Source organism: Myxocyprinus asiaticus, chromosome 31 (genome assembly GCF_019703515.2).
Source record: "Myxocyprinus asiaticus isolate MX2 ecotype Aquarium Trade chromosome 31, UBuf_Myxa_2, whole genome shotgun sequence".
NCBI classification, from domain to species: Eukaryota; Metazoa; Chordata; class Actinopteri; order Cypriniformes; family Catostomidae; genus Myxocyprinus; species Myxocyprinus asiaticus.
In genome coordinates, this window is record NC_059374.1 from 42137834 (window position 1) to 42164547 (window position 26714).

The following is a 26714-nucleotide window of genomic DNA, read 5'->3' on the forward strand; positions in this document are numbered from 1 at the left end:
CGCTATCAAACATACGGCCGTGACGTCACCGTAGGTGTCACGTGAGACCTGATGGGGAAAAAAAAAACTTCTCTTTTCAACATCTCTGGACACCTGCCAGATGACAACATGATTACTTTGGTACAGTGATGGTATCAGATGGTACTTTGTGTCATGGTACTTTTATTATAGGCCTATTTATGACATGATTTTTCATATATAACAGGATTCACATTACATGGTATTTTTGGTATATATATATATATATAAATTATGTTGCTCCAAGATAGTTCAAAAACATCTTTTTTTATTTTTTTTTTCTTAATTGTTTTTATTTTTTATAATTTAACCCTTGTGCATCAATTTTAAAAAGTACACTCAATACACAATACACACATACAAAACACACTCTGACATCCATACCAACACACACACACAATTTTATCTGCATCATTTATTCAATTGTCCTGCAGTGCTCTATAATACAGCAAATAGAAAATAGGTAAAAAGCATGTATTTGCTCCATAGGCTAAACATGAGAAAAATGGCGCCATCTGGTGGAAAATATAACAAATGTACATTTTGAAGCCAGGGCTCCGTAATGAAAGCATAATATCATAGAATTCATGATTTTATGCTTTAATGGCACTGGGATCAAATATTGCAGTTTTAATGGGTTTCAATGGGGACATTTTTGTCCTGAAGGTCCTGAGTGTAAGTATTTTGTGTACACAGTGTATTATAGATGTATTATAGGAACTGAGGTTGAAATATCACAATTCCCCCAAAAATACACACCTTTGGCATAATTTATGCCGTTGGCATTAACGTTGGAAAAAACAAAAATGCAAAAGACAAAAATGTCCCGAAGGTCGCACAAGGGTTAAATGAAAAAAAATTCTGTTATTATTTCTTTTATAGAAATTACATTGCTCCATCAATATTTAATAAAAATGTATTTTTTTCAATCTTGATACACTCAAGAAAGAAAGGTAAATTTCCTTAAGGTGTGAATTTAGCCCTGTTGTACCCTACTGGATGAGTACCATGCTACTCCAAAAACATGCTACTGAATGATTACCATATTTATATACCATAGTATTCACATCATTTACAAAAAGTACCCTTACAGTACAAAATTACCATGGTAGTACAATGTTTTTTGGACATTTTGGTGTGCGCGAAGTGATCGTACTTCATGATAGTTAAAAACAATACCATACTTTGATAGGGCCTATACTGCATGATTACCATTTTCATTTACTATTGTATTAAGTACTTTAAATAGTACCATGGTAATTTTCCAAAAAACACAGTATTACCATAGTACCATGTCCAAATAAATAAATAACAAGAATACCATGGTACACTGATATAGGCCTATAACATGATATTGAATGATTACCATGTTAATATACAATAGGATTCACATCGCTTACAAAAAGTAGGCCTACCTTTGTTTTTGGGACATGTATAATGGTATTTTGGATACTGCGAGGGTTTATGAGGGCACTTTTTGTAAGCTATGGTTCACCAAGGCAGTAAAAAAAAAACATATTTTGTAGATGTTCAACAAACATAAATAAATAATGGTAATTTTGGATATGTATATATAAATCATCATACTGAATGAGTACCATGTATCATGATTTTTAAATAGTACTCGAAAGCACTTAAAAAAATACCATGGTAAAACCATAGTAAATGTCCCAAAAATAAAAAAGTATTACTGTAGGACCATGTAAAAAAAAATAAAAAAAATATACTGTATTTATATATATATATATATATATATGTGTGTGTGTGTATATAGAATTTTATTTTTTTAATTATAATTTATTTATTTATTTATTTATTTATTGCTACTGAATAAAAAACATATTCGTGTACCATGTTTTTCCAGGAAACTGTCATGGTACATGTCTTAAAAAAACATGGTATTACTATGGTAAAGTGATGGTATTAGATGGTACACCATGGTAAAATACTTCTACATTAATACTTTGGTATTACCATAGTGAACGTCCCAAAAAGTTGGTAATACTTTATTTATTTATTTATTTATTTATTTAACCCTCCTATAGTGTTCAGGTCATTTTAAGGTAAATCATAATTTTTAAATACCACATATTTTTTTCGTACAGGAACCAAACTTTGTGACTGTCAAGACTATCAAAATACACATAATAATTATATTTCAGATTTTTTAAATTGTTACAGCATTTGCGTTCCCGAGGTAATTTTGATATGGGCATCAACTGTGGCTTTGCACATGAGATTATGCAGATATTTTCACACATTTATGAAAAATACTTTACTTATCTTTAGCCTCTTTTCCATACTCTCACACACACTTTTTTGTGTCAAAATGGGACTGCATCTTGTTTACAAACATGCACATAGATACACATACAGTCTCACACACACAGAACTGATAAAACAGATGTAAGAAATATAACAAATAAAATATATCAAAGGAAAAACTGCCTAAAAGGAGGTGTGGCAATAGCAAAAGATCAAGCATACATAGTCTGAATAAGGGCTGAAGGAAGAAAAGTCCACATTTTACTCTGCCATCCTCTCCAGACTGATCTGATAATGAACCAGCTTGCAGCATAATCACACATTAACATTAACATGCAATACAATAAATTTGGTTTAAAAACATTGTATACAAGTATAGATGTTGAGTAGTTATTTTGATGTTGTTTGGTTGGAAAAAAATGTGATTTGGTTACATAGATTTTGACTACCTAGTTGTTTTTCAGCAGTAATGAGTAATTAGTATGGAAGTTAACAGGAGAATTACTAGAAATATTCATTTTAAATATTTTTATAAATTTAATGCAATGTTATATTCAAATGAAATTGCATATAAACCTTGATAAAAATATATATCTTCACATGTATCACACAGGTTTAGCTGGAGTTAATGTATGTTTTGAAATGTTAAAGAATTTCTAAATTTGTTAATTAACAATAAAACTGACATTATACATAATAACATGTATATTAGATCTTTTTACATGTATGAACAGCTAAGAAGTTAACAATGAGCTACAATATGGTTTTTGATGAAAACTATTGGATTATGGATGTTTTACAAGCTTAAAACTCCTCCGGGTCAAAACTGACCCGCAAATGCAAAAGGAGGGTTAAATAGATTATTTACTGGTGCTTAATATTGATTTACCACAGTTTTACAGTACTAACAACTGTTGTAGCCACAGTATTTTGGCAGAAACCACTATGGTAATTTTTTGTACGGGATCAATTAACCCTTGCAGAATTTGAACTTACATCCTTTTTGTTACTAGCACAGATCATTCACCAATAAGCCACTTTATTTACAAGCTTTATTTCTTTATTTAAAAGGAAGTCTAAAATGTTCAGAAGATGTGGAAAGTGTATCTAAACTGGTCTATAAGCAATCATCTACTATGAGGTTCTTATATGTCAATTTGTTCAAACAACCAAATAACCATGTATTTCTCTCTCTCTCTCTCTCTCTCTCTCTCTCTCACACACACACACACACACACACACACACATAGAAAGAGAGAGAGAGAGAGAGAGAGAGAGAGAGACTGACACACAATGGTGGTCCAGTCGCAGGTGGACAGACAGGTGCTGATGCGACAGGAAGCAAAAATAACCTGACAATGACTACAAAAGCTCTCTCTCTCTCTCTCTTTCACACACACACACACCTATATAACATCAAGCTGGATTATTTTGGTATTCAGCTGTATAAGCAAAACTAAATTAGCAGGTGTGTCGTATCCAAAGATGAACTCAAGAGAGTTTAAAAACTCCACCTTCCCTCAGGTCAGCAAAATTTAACAACTCTCAGCATTTACACACACAGCTTACCCATCCTCCAAAGCAGTATTTTAGAAAGTCACATTTTATTGTGCTATTACATATCTCAGCAGTTACCTTTCTCACACACACATCCGTTAACTCTGTCGCAGCAGTTTTGCCATTTACGCAGCTGTCAAAACTAAGATTAGAAGCAGAGCATCCTGCCGTTAAACTTCATCCAAATGTTCCTTCTGCAGCATCAGTGAGTGATAATACAGCAGGACAAGTGACAATGAATTTGCAAAAATCTTTTTGCTTTAAAACACATTTCAGGACATTGTGGAATCGCAGAACAGAATGATAAACGTCTTTCTCACACTTCTGTAATTACATACAACTTTATTTACCAAACACAAGTTTGAAATGCAATGCAACACTGACCCATACAACAATAATGATATGAACAGACTGACATAGCATCAGTCCATAAATGTTTACAGCTAAAATCTATCAACATGTTCTGTTTCATTGTGATATGTCCTAATTTAAATATAAAAAGAAACACAGATGGGTTTAAAATCGGTTGATTTCAGTAATAAGGCATAACGATTGGTCCCTGTAGAGCTTGAAGATTCATGATTGGTCGGTTCCTATCAATTACATGCCCATATTTGCATGTGTCAGTAAATAAAGGAGTGCACATCACTTGATTGGTTGATGCTGATAATCGGCCAGTCAGATTGGTCTATCTCGGAGAAGAGGAAGAGGTTACTTACAGCAGTATTTACAGTTACTACATCTCATCTCATCACATAATAATCAAAGTACTCATTAAATTAATAAGCAAAACAAAAATGATCCAACACACCTATCATGTTTAGCAGCATAAATATAGAAAATCACAAGCAAATAAAAAACATTTTGTTTTGATTTTTGACTCCGGCTTCCATAAAGGGGTGAATCTCACGAAAGCCTCTTGTTAGAACCATTGAGATATTTTGCATTGTGACTCTATTTTCATGACAATTCAGCAAATTTTCCCCACCAATTCTCATTAAAGGTGCTGTAAGCGATTTTAACCATTCTAGAATTTCCAAAGGTTGAGCTGTTGGATTAGCCACACCCTCTTTTCCAAAACCCCACCCTCCTAAGATACCAAATGAGCTGTATTGGGAACGTCACAAGCAAGAATGGTTGTCAAAAACAACAGCAGCAAAACAGCGCCCTCAACTGACAACTGCTATGAACAACATGGCATAAAAATTGCATTAAGCCTCAATAATTCACTGCAACTACAATACTATGAGAACACGCAAAATGATTGACAGGCAGAAAACGTAATTGTCCATGGCCCACAGACACATTTTTGTTTTCTGTTTACAGAGTCTAGAGCTGTCACAGAAACCGGTGATATATTACTTATTTCAGAAATATCTTTCAGGGAGAAGGACTTTTTTTGCATATCTTTACATGAAAAAAAATCACTTACAGCACCTTTAATGTAATGCAAAAAATAAAATACAAATCTATTTCCAAATAACTTGCATTAGTAATGAGAATCTAATGAAAATCACCATTGAGAATAATGTGAATTACAAATAACTCAAAAGTAAACCATCCAAACGCGTTACAGTAATGAGACTTTGGGGTGAAAATGTGCTTAACTGTCATAAAAATAAAGTCACAATGGACAAAAATCTTACAAATTGGCTTCATTTTCTTAAAGCAAAATATCATGTTTTTTATTCTCTTAATTTTTAGGTGAAATGTGTCCTCAGTATGTTTTTCGTGAGATTCCCCAAAGAGAATTTGTATTTAGTGTGTGTGCAGTTAGTGACATTTTGTGAATAAATTTCAGTAAGTGTGTCTAAAGTAGTGTGTTTACAGTATTATGTTACAGTGTAATTACAAGTAAAGCAATTGTCTATAAATACATTTAGTCTAATTGCACTTATAAGTGTAGATATGGGTTTCCTGTTATTAATGAGCCATGCACAAATTGTCCTCCCCCGAAATCCTTCCGTAAATCTCTCTATCCTTTCAGTACAACCAGCCATAACTTGGCGTCCATAACGGGGTAAAACAGATATGCAAACATGAATTTAACCGGCAGCTACACAACAGGATAATGTCCATTTGTATTCAATATCCCAGAAATGTGCAAAACACACACGTACAGTAGCATCAGTGTGGTTGTGACTTCTTGGTTCTCGGGACAAATTTAAAGCCAGAAAAATAAAACCGTCCAATCAAGCAAGATCAGGGGGCGCAGCTTTAAAAGAATTTGTCATCGATGCGAAAGTGAGGTCGCGTGACGTCGTCTGGGTTGATAAAAACGGAGATGGATTTCCCCGGATTCTCTGTGACAAGCTGCTGGAGTTTCTTGGCGAGCCGGTCATCCGGTTGCTGGTCATTACCGGGGTCCGACAGCGGCGATGGCAGGTTTGAACTTCCACCGCGCCATTGAAGCTCGAGAGTGAGGCGAGATGCAGCTTTGGCGTGCTCGATGGCGCTCCGCAAGTGTTCCGCGGGGTCGGAACGCACGGACGACAACTTGCGCGCATGCAACATGGCCATATCGTCGCTCAGGTGCTCTAACATGTTGCACTGCGGGATAAAGTAATTGGGGCAGGTCTTATTTACCAGGCAGTGCTGCAAGTCGTCGATCAAACCCAACAGGAAGTGAGCAGCGTAGTCTTCCTGCCCCAAGTACGTGTGTGGCAGCCGGTCACAAGCCCAGAGCATTAGCGAGCGTAGGTGGTAAGGGCTAACAGCTTTGGGTCGAGATAGAAGCTTGATAATGAGAGCTTTGCATGCCTGGTACGCCTGCATCAGACTCACAGAAATGCATTTCTTTAGTTGCACCTCGCTACGTGCAAACGACAAGCGCCACTCGTTTTCCTTCTGGCCTGTGGAAGAGCAGGCAGGAAGCAAATAAAACCCGCTAATAACTTCCTCTTCCGTGATCTTCCCATCCCAAAAATGGTTCTCCATCAACCAACTCTGGGCCACCGCCGGCCAGCCTTTGAACGACACCACCGGAACCACGTCGTACAACATTCGGCTGCCTCCGACGCCCAAGATAATGGAGATTACCGTTCCATTTCGCTCCACCTTCTCGACACGTGGAACTCCACGCTGCGGTTTCTTCTGAATCTCCGCCAGAACCATGCTGATGGATTCGTAGAACCAGTCGGCCACTAGTGTAGGGGAGAAGAAGTAGTTGGTGGTGCCATTAATGTGGTCGACTATGGTGCAACAGTCCTTCCACTTGTTAATGGTTCCCTCGTCAAACAAACGCAAGCTGAGCCAGGAATGGCATAGCGCAGAATGCCGCATGTCCAGCGTGACGGGCTGGTTTCGGTCGTGAAGTTTGAGCGCAGGCACCAGTAGTGTAAAGTCCATGTCATAATCCGCCCCACGCGCGTAAACCGTCAACTGGTCCAGGTCCATGTCGACCACGCCCTCTCTTACCCCACCTGACAACAGCAGGTACTCGTTGGCAACTGGAAGTTTCTGGTCCAGCTTTTGCACCATGCCTGTGAACAGGAAATGACAAATTCAGTGCAAGACAAAAACAAGCTTTGTGAAACTTGTAATTGGGCATTTTGTTCAACTTCGGGCAATTTTAGCACTGTGGACTTCTAAGCAAAGGTAAGCTCTTCTGATGACCCAGAATTTTTAAACTTTACATCTATATCAGTTGAGTGATACATTCAAAGTCATAGTGTGAATATATAACCTAATATTTCTAAATAGCAGGATTTTTTACAAATACAGCCATGTCATAATTATTCAACCCCTATTGCATGTAGCTGTTTCTTAAATATGTTAGACTACACAAGTAATTGTTTTAAAACAAAATTAAGTCATTACTCTTCAATGGCACTTATTTAAGTTTTAAAATGTATGTTTAGCATTGTAAGCAAACATTTATTTCTATGCAAAAAATGCAATTAAAAATAAAAAGCTAATAGAGGAGATTATTTCATTACACAAGAAAGGTCATGGCTAAAAGCACATTTCCAAGGCACTTCAATTTCCAATAGACAAAGTTGGCAGCACCATTCATACATTTTTTAAATATGGTACAACAGCAACCTTCTTGGGGTGTGGAAGAAAGCAAAACTTCACCAAGGGAAATGTTGACTTGAATATTCAAGAAGTAATTAGGAAAGACCTGTGGAGTCCTGGAAGAAAGTTTTATAGACGTATGACACTAAACTGAAAATGAGTTTTACACCCATGGGTCAGCAGTACGTCTGGAGTAAGATGACAAGGTGATGACAAGAACGACACCATCCCCACAGTCAAGTATGGAGGTGGGTCAGTCCTGTTATGGGGGTGTTTTGCGACTGCAGGAAACGGCTATCCTGACTATGTGACTAACACCATGGATTTTTTCATGTATCAGGCCATTTTGGCATGAAAAATGTGATGCCTTCAGTGTTTAAATTGAAGCTCGGTGATCACTGGACTTTCCAGCAAGACAATAACACCAAGGATACATCAAAGTTGTCCAAAATCTGGTTCAGGGATAGGTTGTAGAATGTCCTTAAATGGCCCTTTCAGTCCATCATTAAAATCCCATTGCAAACCTTTGTTGGGATTTCGAGGAAGCAGTGGCAGCACGGAAACCAAAGAATGTCAATGAGCTGGAAGCTTTTGCTCATGAGAAATGTGTACAAATTCTAATAGAGAGGTGTCCGAAGCCTGAGAACACTTACCTGACACATTTATTTGCTGTTATTAAGGATAAAGGATGCTCCACAAATGATTGACTTTGGGGGCTGAATATTTTTGACATGACATTTGTGGAGAGAATTAGTTATTTTTTTATTTTTAAATTTGGGTAAACTGAACTCTTTGTTCTCATTTGCAACTGTATGTATTCAAGGTGCAAGGAAAGTATTTTAATACATTTTACTTGAGGGTTGCACCACATTATATTTTTAAAGTCATTTAAATTATTATTATTTTTTTTTTTACAAAATGCTATAAATGTTTTTCAAACAATTTGTAAAAACAACAAGAACTCAAAAGATTACATACGAACTTAACACATGTTTTAAACCAGATTTTTAAAATATTTAACATTTTTTTCACCTCGGACGTCCTTATTTGTCAATGACCCATACACCGAAAATAAATGATGAAGGCCTGATAAAAAGTTTACAGTTCAGGTTTAATGAGACCTTCATGTTACAAAAGAAAAAAAAAAATGGTTAAATCAGTCCAAATCAAGCCCTGGCACTTTGAATAGCAACCCTGAAAAAGGTGTCATCTTGTAAATATAGTTATTCCGACAAGACATGAACGTCACATTACAGAGAATATACGGCATTGGATCATAGAGAACCACGAGAGCAATCTACACTCAGTGCTAGCGCTACAACTAATAATTATTTTGATACTCGATTAATCTATCGATTATTAGAACAATTATTCGGCGATTATTGCAATGCTTAATCATTAGCTCTTAACCGATTATTCAGCTTGTGCCCCGACTTTAAAAGTTGTATTAAACGAGCTAACTAAAAATAAAGAGGATAAAATCATAAAAAACACCTCTAAATGACATTCACTGAATTAAAGGAAAAAAATACTTTTTATTAAAATATTTTTCAAATACTATCTTTCATGTAGTGTGTTATATAGCTGTTTGTGAATGTAAAAAAGTCTGCAAAGTTTCAAAAATCAAAGTGCACGACAAATGGAGTTATTGACTCCCGAAAGAAAGAACCGATTCTGAACACCTGAAACAAGTCGTTAGTAATTCCAGACTTACTTCCTGTACTAACCTACGTAATTTGGTAACAAAAAACCGGCCTCTGGTCTTCATTGGCTGCTCGCGAACAGCTTTGACCCGCCCTCAAAAACTACACTAAGCGGTAGACCAATCACAACAGACTGGGACATCTGACCAATCAGAGCAGAGTAGGCTCTCTGAAAGGAGGAGTTTAGAATGAATCCTTTAGAACGAATCATTGAACGAGTCGTTTGAGACACTGGGAAAAAAGATAATGCTGCAATTTAAATTATAAAGCAAATTAAAGTGTTTTTTGACCTTGGATGCATGTAAATCTATTGTATGAGACCTTTAAAACAAAATTAGGCACGTTTAAAAACCATAATAGGTGCTCTTTAAAGATGCTCTGACATGCAAGTTTTGCTTAAGCAGAACAGCAGCTCCGGCTCCACTTATTCCACAATGAGAGTGCTTGAATTTTTGTATAATTCCTCATAATTTATTTGGAAAGTTTGGAGTGTGTCTGTGAGCTGTGTGTTCTTCCTCTTATCAATCAGGTGCATGCTGCGGTGCTCCTCTCGCGCATCATCATTACAGTTTAATGTGATCTCACGTTAAATATGAGCAAACGACTATTCGACAACTATTTTTTTTTTATTGTCGACGTTGTCGATAATGCTGACTAATCGTTTCAGCCCTTCTCAGTGCAACAGGGAAGGATAATACAATAGTGCCCATCAATACTCTTCCTATACAACACAATGAACATTCCTGACTAGAGGCAGTAGAAACCAGACAGACACTTGAACAAAATAATCCCTCGACTAAGACATCACACTCGAGTTCAACTCCATGATTAAGTGTTCGTGTGGCAGGGAGTGACTCTGGGGTGTTAAAAACTGCTGCTAATAGCAGCAGAAGCAACTCCAGAGAGTTTTGCAAAAATAAAAACAAGGTAGTGAGTCACCTAGCACATCTGTCGCACAAAGGCCACAGTGAGTTCAACATTCAACAATACACCTTCAGGTTCACGCTGAATCTGCGCCTGCAGATCTCCACAGAAAGCTCAGCACAACTGAAACTTGTTTTAATACAGTAACTATTTTTTTCATTCTGTTTGGTACTGCAAGACGCACAGAAACTACACACTTGATTTCTGTTGATTAGATGGTGAAACGTGGTCTTTATATGAGAGGTGGTTGGAGGGGCGAGACATAAGAGGGCTTGATGATGAGCCAAAAAGGAAAACTGTTTTGTAGGTGGAGCAAGTAATTCTATTTTAGAAGAAGCCTTTATTTTGTCACACATTTGCATACATACAGTGAAATTCTTTTTTTCACATATTGCTAAGCTGGGGTCAGAGTGCATGGTCAGCCATGATATGGTGCCCCTGGAGCAGATAGGGTCCCAACGGTGGTGTCTTGGGCATGCTGGGACTTGAACCCCTGACCTTCTGGTTGTTAACCCAGAGCCTTAACTGCTGAGCCACCACTGCCCCAACTTTTTAACTAAAGTTTACAAATACACCTTTTTTCCCCATTGGAATTACATGCACTAATGGATCGTGCCCAACAAGGAATGAGCATTAAAGGAACAGTTCACCCAAAAATAAAAATTCTCACATCTTTTCAAGTTCCAAATAAGGAGAAAATGATATACGAGGAAGTAGTTTTCATTTATGAAGTATTTAATTCACTGACCGGATTGTACCTTTATGAAAAGGCTCCTTTGATTTGATTTTCTCCCAAAACACTAAATAGCATCAAAAACTACCACAGCACTCTCCTAAACACCTGTTTGTCACTATGAACTGCACATTTTTCCTCTTCCATGAGATCTTTGCATGCGATGTCTACATGTTGATTTTGAGGCAATCTGATCTAATATTTAATCTTTTTTTAAATGTTGTAAATGTAGCTAATTAATATCCTGGAATGACATGTTCAAAGTGGGCTCAAACTGACTGTTTTTGGAATACTTTTTTACTATAATACTAATCTGTTTATAGAATACTTAAGAAACATTTTGACACAGTCAACCATCGGATCCTACTCTCCACCCTCTCTACTATGGGCATCACAGGAACTGTGCTTGACTGGTTTAATTCCTATCTCTCAGGTAGATCCTTCAAGGTTGCCTGGAGAGGTGAGGTGTCCAAGTCACATACGCTACTTACTGGGGTACCTCAGGGCTCAGTGCTTGGGCCACTTCTCTCCTCTGTATACACAACTTCACTGGGACCCATCATTCAGGCAAATGGGTTCTTACCACTCCTACACCGATGACACACAGCATCACCACAGTGACTACTTGAATCTCTGCCTGTTTGGCAGACATCTCGGCCTGGAACACCACCTGTAACTTAACCCCGTGAAGACTGAGCTCCTCGTCTTTCCAGCCAACCCTGCTGTTGAACACAACATCACCATGCAGCTGGGTTCAACTACAGTAACGCCTTCCAAAACGGTCAGAAATCTAGAGGTAACCATCGATAACCAACTCAATTTCACAGACCACATCTCAAAGACAGCACGATCATGTAGATTTACACTCTACAATATCAGGAAGATAAGACCCTTCCTCTCTGAACATGCCACACAACTTCTTGTTCAGTCACTTGTCATATCTAGACTGAACTACTGTAACGCTCTCATTGCAGGCCTCCCTGCATGCGCAATTAGACCCCTGCAAATGATCCAGAATGCAGCAGCACGTCTGGTCTTTATTCAGCCAAAGAGAGCACATGTTACACCACTCCTTGTCTCTCTTCATTGGCTGCCGGTTGATGCACGTGTCAAATTCAAGGCTCTGATGCTGGCATACAGAACAGTCACTGGGTCAGATCCAGCATACCTAAAATCATTTCTGCAGAGCTATGTTCCCACCAGAAGCCTGCAGTCGACTAATGAGCCGTGACTTGTTGTACCAACACAAAGAGGCACCAAAATACTTTCCCGGACTTTCGGTTTCACTGTACCTCGTTGGTGGAATGACTCACTCTCTGTCTTCAAAAAATGGCTAAAAACACATCTTTTCCATAAGTACTTATCCATGCAGTCATAAAAAAATAAATACAAAATAATAATTATATACATATATTCTTGTTGCACTCTAATCTGTCTTTGATACTACTATTCTGATGCTAGTGAAACTTTGTAATGCAGCACATTTCGTACCACTGTCTCCTTAAGATGATTCGCTTATGATGTATTATTCCTCTTTTGTAAGTCACTTTGGATAAAATCGTCTGCCAAATGAATAAATGTAAATGTAGATGTAATGAAATGTCAAATGTGATTGAAATGAACTAGAAATGATGCACCCTTTTCTATAGTGGTTATTTTGAATAAGCATTATCTTAATTTGTTACAAAAAAAAAAGCATCTTGCAGTCTCAAAAGTATTTGCATAAGTTGACAAATTGTGCGCTATAACTATTGCCCCTGTATGTACAGTACACTATATCAGTGGCGGATTTAGGCATGGGCGACATGGGCAGTTGCCCAGGGCGGCATCTTGCGGGGGGGCGACACGAGGCACCCATATAGACCCCCTGTGCAGACCAACTTTGGGGGCGTGTTGAAGTGGGTTTCGCCCAGGGCGCCATACAAGCTAGAACCGCTACTGCACTATATCAAGTGTGGGGTACAATGTTCCCTCGCCACCTTTTTTTAAAAAAAACTAATTGTATTAAAAAAAAAAAATCTGTTTTTATTTCTTTTCACTCAAATTATGTTGCTCCAACAATATTTAGTAAAAAGATATGTATTACACAGTATCTTGAGACACTTTGTGACCAGAAAAAAAAGCTAATTTTTCTTAAGGTGTGCCTTTAGCCCCGTTGTACCCTACAATTTAATTATTTAATATCTAAACCATTTTTATTTATTTTTTCCAGAGAAGTTTTACTATATCGTGATATACTGTATATATAGTTCGTAAGTCAGAAAGTCATACGGGTTTGTAACGACATGAGGGTGAGTAAATATATTATCATTTTCGGGTGAACTATTCCTTTAAGAAAGCAAACTGGGTCTAACTTAATTTCATGTTGACTTAAAAACATTTCTTATTTTTTTTAAATACCATTCCACAGATTTTTATTTTCAAATGGACAATATTAGAGAAAAAAAGTCTACAGAGTCCGTCTGGGATGGCACATGGCTCAGCTTGACACAAATGTGTTCATGTGTGTGCATGTAACTATGTGGCTGAATAAACATGCAAGTGTGATCGAGTGTGAAAGAGAGAGTGAACACACAGACAGCAGAAGTTAAGCTCTGCCTCACCACCTCGCCTCGGGGTTCGGACTTGTTTGCTGTTCCAGAGTGTTTTGACTGCTCTCTTCAGCAAAGCCTTCCTGTTCACTACACTTACAATGCATCAGATGGCTTTCTCTCAGAACTCCAAACAGTGTGTATGAAAAAGTTAGAATTAAAAACTCTTATGTCCTCTTACTCCACAAAAATGCACTTTCTAAAGAAACCACACAACCAGAAATCTAGTGCCACCCACAGCTGTAGCGAAACCTCAGACTCTGGTTCTGGGGGTAAAAATCCCATTCATTTTCTCCATAGAGGAAATAATTTTTAACAATAACTTATGAACCTTTAAAGACAGACCAACCGTGAGCTCCGAGGTTGTAAAGAGATGGTATATGCTTCTGTTAAAGCCATAAATCCATGTTATTTCAACTTAGTTTTTTTTAAATTGTGTTTAATAGTAGAATTTCTGGTCAAGAACTACACTACCCATAATCCCGAGGGACATCCACCAATCAGAGAACTGCAGCAAAAGAGCTCTGAAGTGACGACAAAGCAATTATATGTCTGAATATTTTGCAGTACACTTAAAATATATTGTCTTTTATACTTATAACCAACAACTTTAAATGAATAGTTTTATATATCAAGATTGATGACATCACTGACAATGCATTAAAGATGTTTAGTAAACAGTCTTTTACTTTTGTCTTTTAGTTTGATTTTCCAATGCTTTTTTGCTTCAAATCAAAGTTTGTAATGTTGTGATTTACAGCCCCATGTCACTTCATGCTTTAATTGTATGGGAAAATGCAGCATGAACATTCTGATGAACCTCTTCTTTTGTGTTCCACGGAAGAAAGTAAGTTATATGGGTTTGGAACGACATAAGGGTGAGTACTTAATGACAACATTTTCATTTTTGGTTGAAATAATACTTTAATAGCAAGTAGTTTACCTGATCTTGACAGCTGGTATAAGTAAAGCACATATCTAATGGTGCAAACGTGAGCTCAGGGCGTTCAGCAGCACACACAACATTGCTCAACACTGACTGAAGCACATAACAATGAGAAGAGGTGCAATGCAACCAAACCTAATCCACTTTTACTTTCTAATGCACGTAACGCCTGGCATGTACTGCTCTTTATGTACAGTATAAATGCGTGCCCTGTTTCTCACCGAGCATGGAGAATATGAAGTCTTTGGCCGTGTGGATCTCCAGCGCTCGCTGGTCGTCATACTCGCGCTGGTCGTGCTTGCTGAATTCGGCGATCAGTCGGTTGAGTTCCTCTATCCTGGTACCGGACCTGAAGTCCAGCTCGGGGTAGTGCGGGACGGGTTTAGTGCTGTTCGGTGTGGCGGTGGGGCTGCTGCCAGCTGAACCAGTCCGGCTGGAGACCGCAGGCGCCGCCATGTTCGTGAGGAGTGGACGGTAGAACCTGAGCGCACGCGCTGTACGGGGGGCACTGTGTGTGTGTGTGTGTGTGTGTGTGTGTGTGTGTGTGTGTGTGTGTGTGTGTGTGTGTGTGTGTGGTTTACAAGGACTATTTTTTAGGTTACAAACTGGTAATTACAAGGGTATTATGCTATAAATTTGGTTTATGAGGACATTTCTAGTAGCCCCATAATTCAAATCACTTAAACATACTAAACTATGTTTTATTGAAAATGTAAAAATGCAGAAAGTTTTTTGTGAGGGTTAGGTTTAGGGGTAGGGTTAGGGTTAGGGGATAGAATCTATAGTTCATACAGTATAAAAATCATTATGTCTATGGAGAGTCCTCATAATGATAGCTGCACCAACATGTGTGTGTCTGTGTGTGTGTGTCTGTCTGTGTGTGTGTGTGTGTCTGTCTGTGTGTGTGTGCGTGTGTGTGAGTGAGTGAGTGAGTCTGTGTGTCTGTCTGTGTGTGTGTGTGTGTGTGTGTGTGTGTGTCTGTCTGTGTGTGTCTGTGTGTGTGTGTCTGTCTGTGTATGTGTGTGTGTCTGTCTGTGTGTGTGTGTGTGTGTGTGTGAGTGAGTGAGTGAGTCTGTGTGTCTGTCTGTGTGTGTGTGTGTGTGTGTGTGTGTGTGTATAGTGTGTGTGTGTGTGTCTGTCTGTGTGTGTGTGTCTGTCTGTGTGTGTGTGTGTGTCTGTCTGTGTGTGTGTGTGTGCGTGTGTGAGTGAGTGAGTGAGTCTGTGTGTCTGTCTGTCTGTCTGTGTCTGTGTGTGTCTGTGTGTGTGTGTGTCTGTCTGTGTGTGTGTGTGTGTGTGTGTGTCTGTGTGTGTGTGTGTGTGTGCGTGCGTGTGTGTCTGTCTGTGTGTGTGTGCGTGTGTGTGTGAGTTAGTCTGTGTGTGTGTCTGTGTGTGTGTGTGTGTGTGTGTGTGTATAGTGTGTGTGTGTGTGTGTTTGTCTGTGTGTGTGTCTGTCTGTGTGTGCGTGTCTGTGTGTCTGTCTGTCTGTTTGTGTGTGTGTGTGTGTGTGTGTGTGTGTGTGTGTGTGTGTGTCTGTCTGTCTGTTTGTGTGTGTGTGTGTGTGTGTGTGTGTCTGTGTGTGTGTGTGTGTGAGACTGATGCGCACCGGGTGGGCGAGACGATACTTTTCTACTAGACAAAGAGCATTAACTGTACGAATGGACAAATTTAATGCCAGACACTTTTTAAATAAATAAATAAATGATCAAACCCCTCCAACAAGAATATCTTATTTAAAAAATTATACTATGTTAACCTGCCTAATAAGTAAATAAATAATCAAATGAGCAAACCTCGCCAAAAATAATAAATTATAATAATAATTTAAAAAAAAAAGTGTACTCATGTGTAAACCTGCCAAAGAGATCTACACACCTGCCAAATAAACCAGTAACACAAATAATAAAAAAAAATTAATAAAGTGCTTTTTGTGTTGTAAAAATCTGACTACAAATAAAAAGAAATTTAAAGCGCAATGTTCAAGTATAAATGTGGAAATAAATAAATACAATAATACATAAAAAGGATGTCAGATTTTAAAATGTACACTTATATATATATATATATATATATATATATATATATATATATACACTATATTGCCAAAAGTATTCGCTCATCTGCCTTTAGACGCATATGAACTTAAGTGACATCCCATTCTTAATCCATAGGGTTTAATATGACGTCGGCCCACCCTTTGCAGTTATAACAGCTTCAACTCTTCTGGGAAGGCTTTCCACAAGGTTTAGGAGTGTGTTTATGGGAATTTTTGACCATTCTTCCAGAAGCGCATTTGTGAGGTCAGACACTGATGTTGGACGAGAAGGCCTGGCTCACAGTCTTCGCTCAAATTCATCCCAAAGGTGCTCTATCGGGTTGAGGTCAGGACTCTGTGCAGGCCAGTCAAGTTCTTCCACACCAAACTCGCTCATCCATGTCTTTATGGACCTTGCTTTGGGCACTGGTGCGCAGTCATGTTGGAACAGGAAGGGGCCATCCCCAAACTGTTCCCACAATGTTGGGAGTATGGAATTGTCCAAAATCTCTTGGTATGCTGAAGCATTCAGAGTTCCTTTCACTGGAACTAAGGAGCCAAGCCCAGCTCCTGAAAAACAACCCCACACCATAATCCCTCCTCCACCAAACTTCACAGCTGGCACAATGCAGTCAGACAAGTACCGTTCTCCTGGCAACCGCCAAACCCAGACTCGTCCATCAGATTGCCAGATGAAGAAGCGTGATTCGTCACTCCAGAGAATGCGCCTCCACTGCTCTAGAGTCCAGTGGCGGCGTGCTTTACACCACTGCATCCGACGCTTTGCATTGCACTTGGTAATGTATGGCTTGGATGCAGCTGCTCGGCCATGGAAACCCATTCCATGAAGCTCTCTATGCACTGTTCTTGAGCTAATCTGAAGGCCACATGAACTTTGGAGGTCTGTAGCGATTGACTCTGCAGAAAGTTGGCGACCTCTGCGCACTATGCGCCTCAGCATCCGCTGACCCCGCTCTGTCATTTTACGTGGCCTACCACTTCGTGGCTGAGTTGCTGTCATTCCCAATCACTTCCACTTTGTTATAATACCACTGACAGTTGACTGTGGAATATTTAGTAGCGAGGAAATTTCACGACTGGACTTGTTGCACAGGTGGAATCCTATCACAGTACCACGCTGGAATTCACTGAGCTCCTGAGAGCGGCCCATTCTTTCACAGATGTTTGTAGAAGCAGTCTGCATGCCTAGGTGCTTCATTTTATACACCTGTGGCCATGGAAGTGATTGGAACACCTGAATTCAATTATTTGGATGGGTGAGCGAATACTTTTGGCAATATAGTGTATATACAGGTGCATCTCAATAAATTAGAATGTCGTGGAAAAGTTCATTTATTTCAGTAATTCAACTCAAATTGTGAAACTTGTGTATTAAATAAATTCAATGCACACAGACTGAAGTAGTTTAAGTCTTTGGTTCTTTTAATTGTGATGATTTTGGCTCACATTTAACAAAAACCCACCAATTCACCATCTCAAAAAATTAGAATACATCATAAGACCAATAAAAAAAACATTTTTAGTGAATTGTTGGCCTTCTGGAAAGTATGTTCATTTACTGTATATGTACTCAATACTTGGTAGGGGCTCCTTTTGCTTTAATTACTGCCTCAATTCAGCGTGGCATGGAGGTGATCAGTTTGTGGCACTGCTGAGGTGGTATGGAAGCCCAGGTTTCTTTGACAGTGGCCTTCAGCTCATCTGCATTTTTTGGTCTCTTGTTTCTCATTTTCCTCTTGACAATACCCCATAGATTCTCTATGGGGTTCAGGTCTGGTGAGTTTGCTGGCCAGTCAAGCACACCAACACAATGGTCATTTAACCAACTTTTGGTGCTTTTGGCAGTGTGGGCAGGTGCCAAATCCTGCTGGAAAATGAAATCAGCATCTTTAAAAAGCTAGTCAGCAGAAGGAAGCATGAAGTGCTCCAAAATTTCTTGGTAAATGGGTGCAGTGACTTTGGTTTTCAAAAAACACAATGGACCAACACCAGCAGATGACATTGTACCTCAAATCATCACAGACTGTGGAAACTTAACACTGGACTTCAAGCAACTTGGGCTATGAGCTTCTCCACCCTTCCTCCAGACTCTAGGACCTTGGTTTCCAAATGAAATACAAAACTTGCTCTCATCTGAAAAGAGGACTTTGGACCACTGGGCAACAGTCCAGTTCTTCTTCTCCTTAGCCCAGGTAAGACGCCTCTGACATTGTCTGTGGTTCAGGAGTGGCTTAACAAGAGGAATACGACAACTGTAGCCAAATTCCTTGACATGTCTGTGTGTGGTGGCTCTTGATGCCTTGACCCCAGCCTCAGTCCATTCCTTGTGAAGTTCACCCAAATTCTTGAATCGATTTTGCTTGACAATCCTCATAAGGCTGCGGTTCTCTCGGTTGGTTGTGCATCTTTTTCTTCCACACTTTTTCCTTCCACTCAACTTTCTGTTAACATGCTTGGATACAGCACTCTGTGAACAGCCAGCTTCTTTGGCAATGAATGTTTGTGGCTTACCCTCCTTGTGAAGGGTGTCAATGATTGTCTTCTGGACAACTGTCAGATCAGCAGTCTTCCCCATGATTGTGTAGCCTATTGAACCAAACTGAGAGACCATTTTGAAGGCTGAGGAAACCTTTGCAGGTGTTTTGAGTTGATTAGCTGATTGGCATGTCACCATATTCTAATTTTTTGAGATAGTGAATTGGTGGGTTTTTGTTAAATGTGAGCCAAAATCATCACAATTAAAAGAACCAAAGACTTAAACTACTTCAATCTGTGTGCACTGAATTTATTTAATACACGAGTTTCACAATTTGAGTTGAATTACTGAAATAAATGAACTTTACCACGACATTCTAATTTATTGAGATGCACCTGTATATATATATATATATATATATATATATATATATATATATATATATATATATATATATATATATATATATATATTAAGAGTGAGTGTTCAGTGTCAGTCCTCCTGTACTAGAGGTCGCTGTGGGCGGGTGCAGAAGCGGATGCGGACGGTGAGCAGCAGTGGGGTCGCAGTGATGATGGCGGTGAGGGGTGCAGTGTTGTTCGGACGGGCTTCTGAGAGCTGCATCAACACACACTGCCTGACCAACAGGTAATAAATCATTCCTTTCATTCTGCTTTATCAGCTGACATGAAAAGTAATGGGTTTAATCAGCTCATTCATGCGGCAGAACTCCTGGATTTAAGAGTGTTTATTGTTATGAAAGTTTGTAGGTGAACGCATTTTCAGATGTAAACATAGTATTTTGGGTTTATTTGAAGAAAACATGAAATCGTTCTTAATAAGTGTTTATGGTCGATTTCTCAGTACACGGTATTTTTTTTATTTATTTTTTATCGGCTCTGAAACAACTTCTCTTTTTTGTTGACGTCACCAAGGCTTGTAGGCGGGGAAAGATAATATTGACCAATAGACCTTTTTCACCGACTGTGATGACGCGTTTCCGCTCTATTTATCAGCGTAAATCTAGCACATTTTTTATATTATACATTTTTTAAAATATTGAGTGTAAATTTATAACCTTATGCTTTGTGTTATATTACCTTGGAATTAGTTTTAAAAAACGAATTTCCACAGCTGCGAGAGGGTTTCTATTGCAGCTGCTGAGAGAGTGACCGTAAATTTGGCATCTTATCCCACTTTATTGTCTTAATATACCACTCTTTATTTTTCTTCCTCTTCTGGAAATTTATTCAAATGTAATAATGGACTTTTTATTTTGCCCTTGGAGCAAATAGGTAAGTGAAAATAATATTTGCTGTGGTCTCCCCTACTGTAGAAGTTTTCCCTGCAATCTTTCACTTCCGCATTCCAAAACCCAGAGTGTGGAAAAAGGTCTATCATGATCCAGTCAAATTCCACATAATAAAAACAAGCCCCACCCCACATCATTTCCCACTTTGTTTCACTCGTCACATTAAACGTGACATTATTGAAAATAAATGCTTTTTTCAATTATACTATATTTTGTTATTGTTGCTCTCCGAGTAGATTTACGCTTCAAACGCAGCAGAGGTGTGGCTTCCGCAAGGTGTCAAAGAAGGTGGAGCCAAAGAAGGGCGTGGCAGAAGAGGCGGGGCAAAATGAAATTGTACGTAAAGGCGTGGCTCCTCTGCCAGAACCGCCCACTCCACAGATGCCCACTAGGGCGTTTGGCAGACTGGTCAAACCGTTTATCTTCACTATAGGGGTAGGTATATTTTCTGTGTGTGAATTATAATCGTTTGTTTTGTGTGTGTGTATAAGTACATAATGCCTGGTGTGTTGGTATATTTTTCATTCTATGCATATCTGTGTAAAAATGCATTGTAATAACTCCATCTCAGTTTACAGGTTGTTCGTTCGGCGGAGCGGCAATATGGCAGTATGAAAGTTTAAAATCTCGTGTACAGAGTTACTTCGATGATGTCAAAGCAGACTGGCTAGAGAAGATACGGCCCCAGAAACAGGGAGATTTGCGCAAACAGGTGTGTGAGCACATTTAATGGACATTTTGAGTTTTTTAGTATGTCTTTAATGGATGTGTCCTAATTCTAATATGATGTCCAGGTGAATCAGTGGTGGAACAGTTTAAGTGAAGGACAGAAAACAGTCACAGGTGAGTCTGAACTGCACAAACAACAATAGAATAGCCACTCTGGTCATGTGATCTCAAAATGTTGGCGCCCATGAGGCGATTATTCAAAAGCACTATTTATACAACCTTTTTAATAAAGCAAATAATTATATTTTATTTGCATTATAGGCATTATAGCTGCAAATGCATTGGTGTTTTGTTGCTGGAGAATTCCACCTCTGCAGCGTTCCATGCTGAAGTACTTCACATCTAACCCCTCCTCCAGTGAGTAACGTCACCGGAATTTCAATTATAATCCTACTTTTGTGGATTGTCACTTGCATTAGCCATGCACTAATGCGTCAGCTTATTCATAACTCTTCTAGAGGTTTTACACTGTCACTCAAACTGCTTCACATGTTTGTTTTGGACTTAATTGTTGTTATTCTGTATTGTGATCTGGGTTACACTGTGTTTTAATCCAGATTGTAATCTGGTTTCAGAGGCATTGTGTTGGCCCATGCTGCTGTCCACGTTCAGTCACTATTCTCTCTTTCACCTGGCTGCAAACATGTACGTGCTGTGGAGTTTCTCGTCAAGCATCGTCAACATGATGGGCAAAGAGCAGTTTATGGCCTTGTACCTGTCCGCAGGTGTGTGTGTGTGTGTGTGTGTGTGTGTGTGTGTGTGTTTATATGTGTGTAGTGATTTTGATTTATTTTTTTTGTCCAAAATCAATACAAAACACATCTGATTGTACTCTGTGTATACTCTTTCACATTACTCGATGGTGTTGTTTGTTATTTGTCTGCATTTTTGCAGGTGTGATTTCGACGTTTATCAGTTACGTGTCTAAAACAGCGACAGGTCGGTTGGGTCCATCACTGGGGGCGGTGAGTGATTAAGCATGTCAAATTAAACATGTCCTCAGTGGTCATTTCAATGCTGTGAATACATTTCTGTGTATGTGTTACAGTCAGGGGCCATTATGACTGTCCTCGCGGCTGTTTGCACCAAAATGCCTGAAGCCAAACTGGCCATCATCTTCCTCCCGATGTACACCTTCACTGCTGGAAACGTGAGTGTGTTTGTGTGCAAGTGATTTTGACGTGAATTCGATGCCTCGGTGTATGTGTGATTTGAACTATAGTAATATAAACATTCTTTAATGTTTTCCCTTGAACAGGCTCTTAAGGCTATCGTTGCCTTGGATACGACAGGCTTGATTCTGGGATGGCGTTTTTTTGATCACGCAGCTCATTTAGGTGGTGCTTTGTTTGGCATGTGAGTAACACACACACACACATTCTAGAACACTGTATAGTTGAGATGCACCGATATTAACATTTTTGGACAATACCGATTTTTAGCAGATACTGATATTTTGCCAATTTTTACACAAAATTGTAAAGAGAGGCACGATAAAAGATGAATAGAAGATAAAAAGATACAGAAATTAACTAAATTTGATAACATGATGATTGATGTCAAAAAAAGATTATTTTGCACTTTTAAAACATTTTTGCACTTCTGTTTTTGCAGTTCAAAACAACAGAACTCACATTTGACATGTTTGTACTGTATATGATAGAACATGACAAATTCATAGTATGCATATGTTGGGAAATTCCATGGAAATTAACCACATCATGGAAAAATAAAACATTTAAACCAAAGGAACAAAACACCCTTTTTAAATGATGTTTTATAGTAGTGAATAATAGATAATGGATAATGCCGTCCAGACCGCTAGAGGGCGCCGCTTGCTCACACAGTGCTGACTGAAGTGTTTTTAATGTTTAGTAATCACACAAACAGAGGATGAATCTCAGTTGCCTCCGCGTCTGAGACCGTCAATCCACGCATCTTATCACATGGCTTGTTGAGCGTGTTAGCACGGAGACATAGCGCGTGTGGAGGCTTCACGCTGTTCTCCACGCACAACTCACCACGCGCCCCACCGAGAGCAAGAACCACATTATAGTGAACATGAGGAGGTTACCCCATGTGACTCTACCCTCCCTAGCAACCGGGCCAATTTGGTTACTTAGGAGACCTGGCTGGAGTTACTCAGCACGCCCTGAATTTGAACTCATGACTCCAGGGGTGGTAGTCAGCGTCAATACTCGCTGAGCTACCCAGGCCCCCTGTGGTTCGTCTGTTCTAAACTGTCTCTGTATATATATATATATATATATATATATATATATATATACACAACACGGGCTGTTTATTTATTTCCTTTATTTAGTTATTTTGTGTGTGCATGCATGCAGACTATACATTTTATTGTATTGTAGGTTCGTTTTAAATATTTTTTTATCTGCTTTTGTTTCTTTTCTATAATTTCCTGATTATTTAAATTTTCTACTGCACCCAGAGCCGCTGAGTCCAGTGTGAGCCGCTCTCCACCGAAACTATCCGCTCACTGCCCCGTCTGGGACGCTTCACCTCGCGACTCTCGCTTTCAATGTGAAGGGTGTAATCTGTTAACATGGGTGCCGAAACGAAAACGTGCTGCTCACGGCCCGCTCACAGAGGATATGTGAAATTGGCGTTATGTTAAATTGTTTTTATATTATTATTTTTTTCACATCAATCTACACCCCATACCCCATAATGACAAAGCTAAAACCAGATTTTTGATAACATTGCAAATTTATTAAAAAGAAAAAACTTTGGGGCCTGTGTAGCTCAGCGAGTAAAGATAATGACTATCACCCCTGGAGTCGCGAGTTTGAATCCAGGGTGTGCTGAGTGACTCCAGCCAGGTCTCCTAAGCAACCAAATTGGCCCGGTTGCTAGGGAAATTAAAGTCACATGGGGTAACCTCCTCGTTGTTGCTATAATGTGGTTCTCGCTCTAAGTGGGGTGCGTGGTGAGTTGTGCGTGGATGCCGCGGAGAATAGCGTGAAGCCTCCACACGCACTAGGTCTCCGTGGTAACGCGCTCAACAAGCCACGTGTTAAGATGCGCGGATTGACGGTCTCAGACGCGGAGGCAACTGAGATTCATCCTCCGCCACCCGGATTGAGGCGAGTCACTACGCCACCACGAGGACTTGGAGCGCATTGGGAATTAGGCATTCCAAAAAAAATAAATAATAATATTTAAAGCATTTTAGCATAAGGCCGCAACATAACAAAATGTACAAAAAAAAAAAATAAATTAAAGGGGGTCTGAATACTTTCTGAATGCACATGTGCATGTAGTCCATTCTTTCTGTGTAAATGAGGTGTGTGTTTCTCTCTGTCTCTCTCTAGCTGGTATATACTTTACGGTCATGAGCTTATGTGGAAGAACAGAGAGCCACTGGTGAAGTTGTGGCATGACTTCAGAACGGGAGGACCAGGCACTGGCGGCAATGGCTCCATTTAGAGCATTGCATCATGGGTAGAAACTAAGCCCATGACCTGAGGAGGAGAAGAATTTTAAGAAATGGACATAAACACATTCATGCAAATATTTAAGCACTTGAACCACATTCTGCTGTTGTCATAATCAGTGAGTTCAAATGTGTGTAAGAGAGAGAGTCTGTTTGATAGAGTGAGGTCCGTTTGAACTGTGAAGTTCTGCCCCCTGAGTTTTGATTTGAATCCAATAAGCCCCGCCCACATTATGAGGGGCGGAGCTTCAGCACACACGTTGACTCTGACAACAGCAAAACGGCCCTCTCGACAGCATGTACAGATATCTAAATGTTTCAAATAGTCTGTAACCATTTCATTTTGAAAAATAAAATGCTTATTTAAAATACTGTTTTCAGCGTCGTCAGAAATCGTCGTCAGAGTGTGTAATATGTGGTACGTGAGCAGAGAAGTGTTTGTTTTCTGATCGCCTCAAACGAGACTTTGATCCTTGTTTAATGTGAATGATTCACCAGGTTTTTTTCTGCTGTACATCACGTCATCAAATACACAGTACAAACCGTTTCGGTGTTGTTTTCTGGAATAGGTCAAAGTTCAATTGCAGTCATAGTATCATAACGGCTTATTAACAGTGAGCGTGTTTATCACTTCCTCATGTTTTCATGAAGTCACTGTATCACTCGTCACTTCCTGTTTTCCCATTTTCTCTCTCTTCCTGTTATTCTGGTCTTGCACATCCCTGATCCCTGAATCACTCCTTTTACCCGTTTTGTTGTCTTGATATTTTTGTTTCATTTTTAACTCGTGATTTAGTCTCATGAGGAAATGTCCAGGTCACATTTCACTCCAAAATGAAGAGAAAGTTATAATTATTTTTTGCATCAATAAAATAGCCAATTTGTAGGACCATTGAGATTTGTTGCATTGTGACATTCATTTCATGACCATTAAGCACATATACAGGATCATTAAATTCCCATTATTGAAATGTGGAAAAAAGACAAAATATTCGTATTCATCATGAAAATAATGCCATTATGCAAACAATCTAAATCCTTTTTCAAATAGAAAAAACATTGTTATTATTAGCCTTTTCAAAGTAGAAATTTATTTCATTTTAAGCCTTTAAAAAGTGGCAAGAAACATAAATTCTGTCAAGTATGTCCAAACATTTTATTGGTAGTGTACAGTATTGGGTAGGTTACTAAAAAAGGTAATCCACTACAAATACTACTACTATAAAATTATTATCAGAGTACTAATTACTTTACTTTTAAGTTGCTTTCCGCTCAACAAATTCAAAATAATGTATTTTTTCTCCTTCTGCATTGTCACACATCCTTCAGCTGCCACAGAAACACAAACAGACATGCATATTAATTCATATTTTAATTGTATTACACATAAATAATACATTTGAAAATATTTGTAACCCAAGTAATGTACTCAAAAGTAATTTCACTGAAAATCAGTAACTGTATTCGGATTACAATAATTTAAAATGTAACGTGTTACACTACTTTTTGTGCCTGAAAGTAATTAGATTACAGTAACTAATTACTTTGTTATCTGGCTGTGTATTACAAACAGGTACTGAATTCAGTTCCACATACTGCTTTTCATCATTTTATGTCTGATACTTAATTTGAATTAATTCATTAACATAAATTATCTGAATCATTATATTTATTACCTCTTAGCCGTTAAATTAAATCTACATCAAGTCACATTTTGTGTGATAATATGCATAACTAGGCTTGGAATAGAATATTAAATCCTACACCAGATGTTTAAAAGTACAGTGTTGTTTCCATTCGATGCGCTGCTAACAGTTCAAGTCATGTTCTGTTGTTATATACTCATGTTTTGTAATATTGTGACCAAATCAGAGCAGAAAACAAAACAAACAAGTGTAACTTCTGAATGAGAGAGATTCACGGTGATGTACTG

General features: G+C 38.7%; 2 protein-coding genes across 2 annotated transcripts; one reads left to right on the top strand and one right to left on the bottom strand.

Moving 5' to 3' along the window:
• Positions 1-4162: 4162 nt before the first annotated feature.
• Positions 4163-15311, bottom strand: LOC127422600 (nucleotidyltransferase MB21D2). The gene is made up of 2 exons (XM_051666264.1): positions 14976-15311; positions 4163-7322 (listed from the first exon to the last, which is right to left on the bottom strand). The coding sequence occupies exons 1-2, from the start codon at positions 15208-15210 to the stop codon at positions 6058-6060; spliced, it is 1500 nt and encodes a 499-aa protein (XP_051522224.1). The 5' UTR covers positions 15211-15311; the 3' UTR covers positions 4163-6057.
• Positions 15312-19793: 4482 nt separating this feature from the next.
• LOC127422614 (presenilins-associated rhomboid-like protein, mitochondrial) lies at positions 19794-25677 on the top strand. The gene is made up of 10 exons (XM_051666337.1): positions 19794-19931; positions 20832-21030; positions 21167-21307; positions 21390-21438; positions 21586-21681; positions 21900-22049; positions 22219-22289; positions 22373-22474; positions 22583-22680; positions 24660-25677. Exons 1-10 carry the CDS (start codon positions 19822-19824, stop codon positions 24772-24774), a joined length of 1131 nt encoding a protein of 376 aa, XP_051522297.1. The 5' UTR covers positions 19794-19821; the 3' UTR covers positions 24775-25677.
• The last annotated feature ends 1037 nt before the right edge of the window (positions 25678-26714 follow it).

Bases quoted from the DNA above. Each gene is read 5' to 3' on its own strand.
- LOC127422600 (XM_051666264.1), bottom strand. From the start codon at position 15,210: ATGGCGGCGCCTGCGGTCTCCAGCCGGACTGGTTCAGCTGGCAGCAGC. The intron at 7,323-14,975 runs GTGAGAAACAGG...TCCTGTTCACAG, and splicing joins CTTCATATTCTCCATGCTCG to GCATGGTGCAAAAGCTGGAC.
- LOC127422614 (XM_051666337.1), top strand. From the start codon at position 19,822: ATGCGGACGGTGAGCAGCAGTGGGGTCGCAGTGATGATGGCGGTGAGG. The intron at 22,475-22,582 runs GTGAGTGTGTTT...TCCCTTGAACAG, and splicing joins ACACCTTCACTGCTGGAAAC to GCTCTTAAGGCTATCGTTGC. The intron at 22,681-24,659 runs GTGAGTAACACA...GTCTCTCTCTAG, and splicing joins GGTGGTGCTTTGTTTGGCAT to CTGGTATATACTTTACGGTC.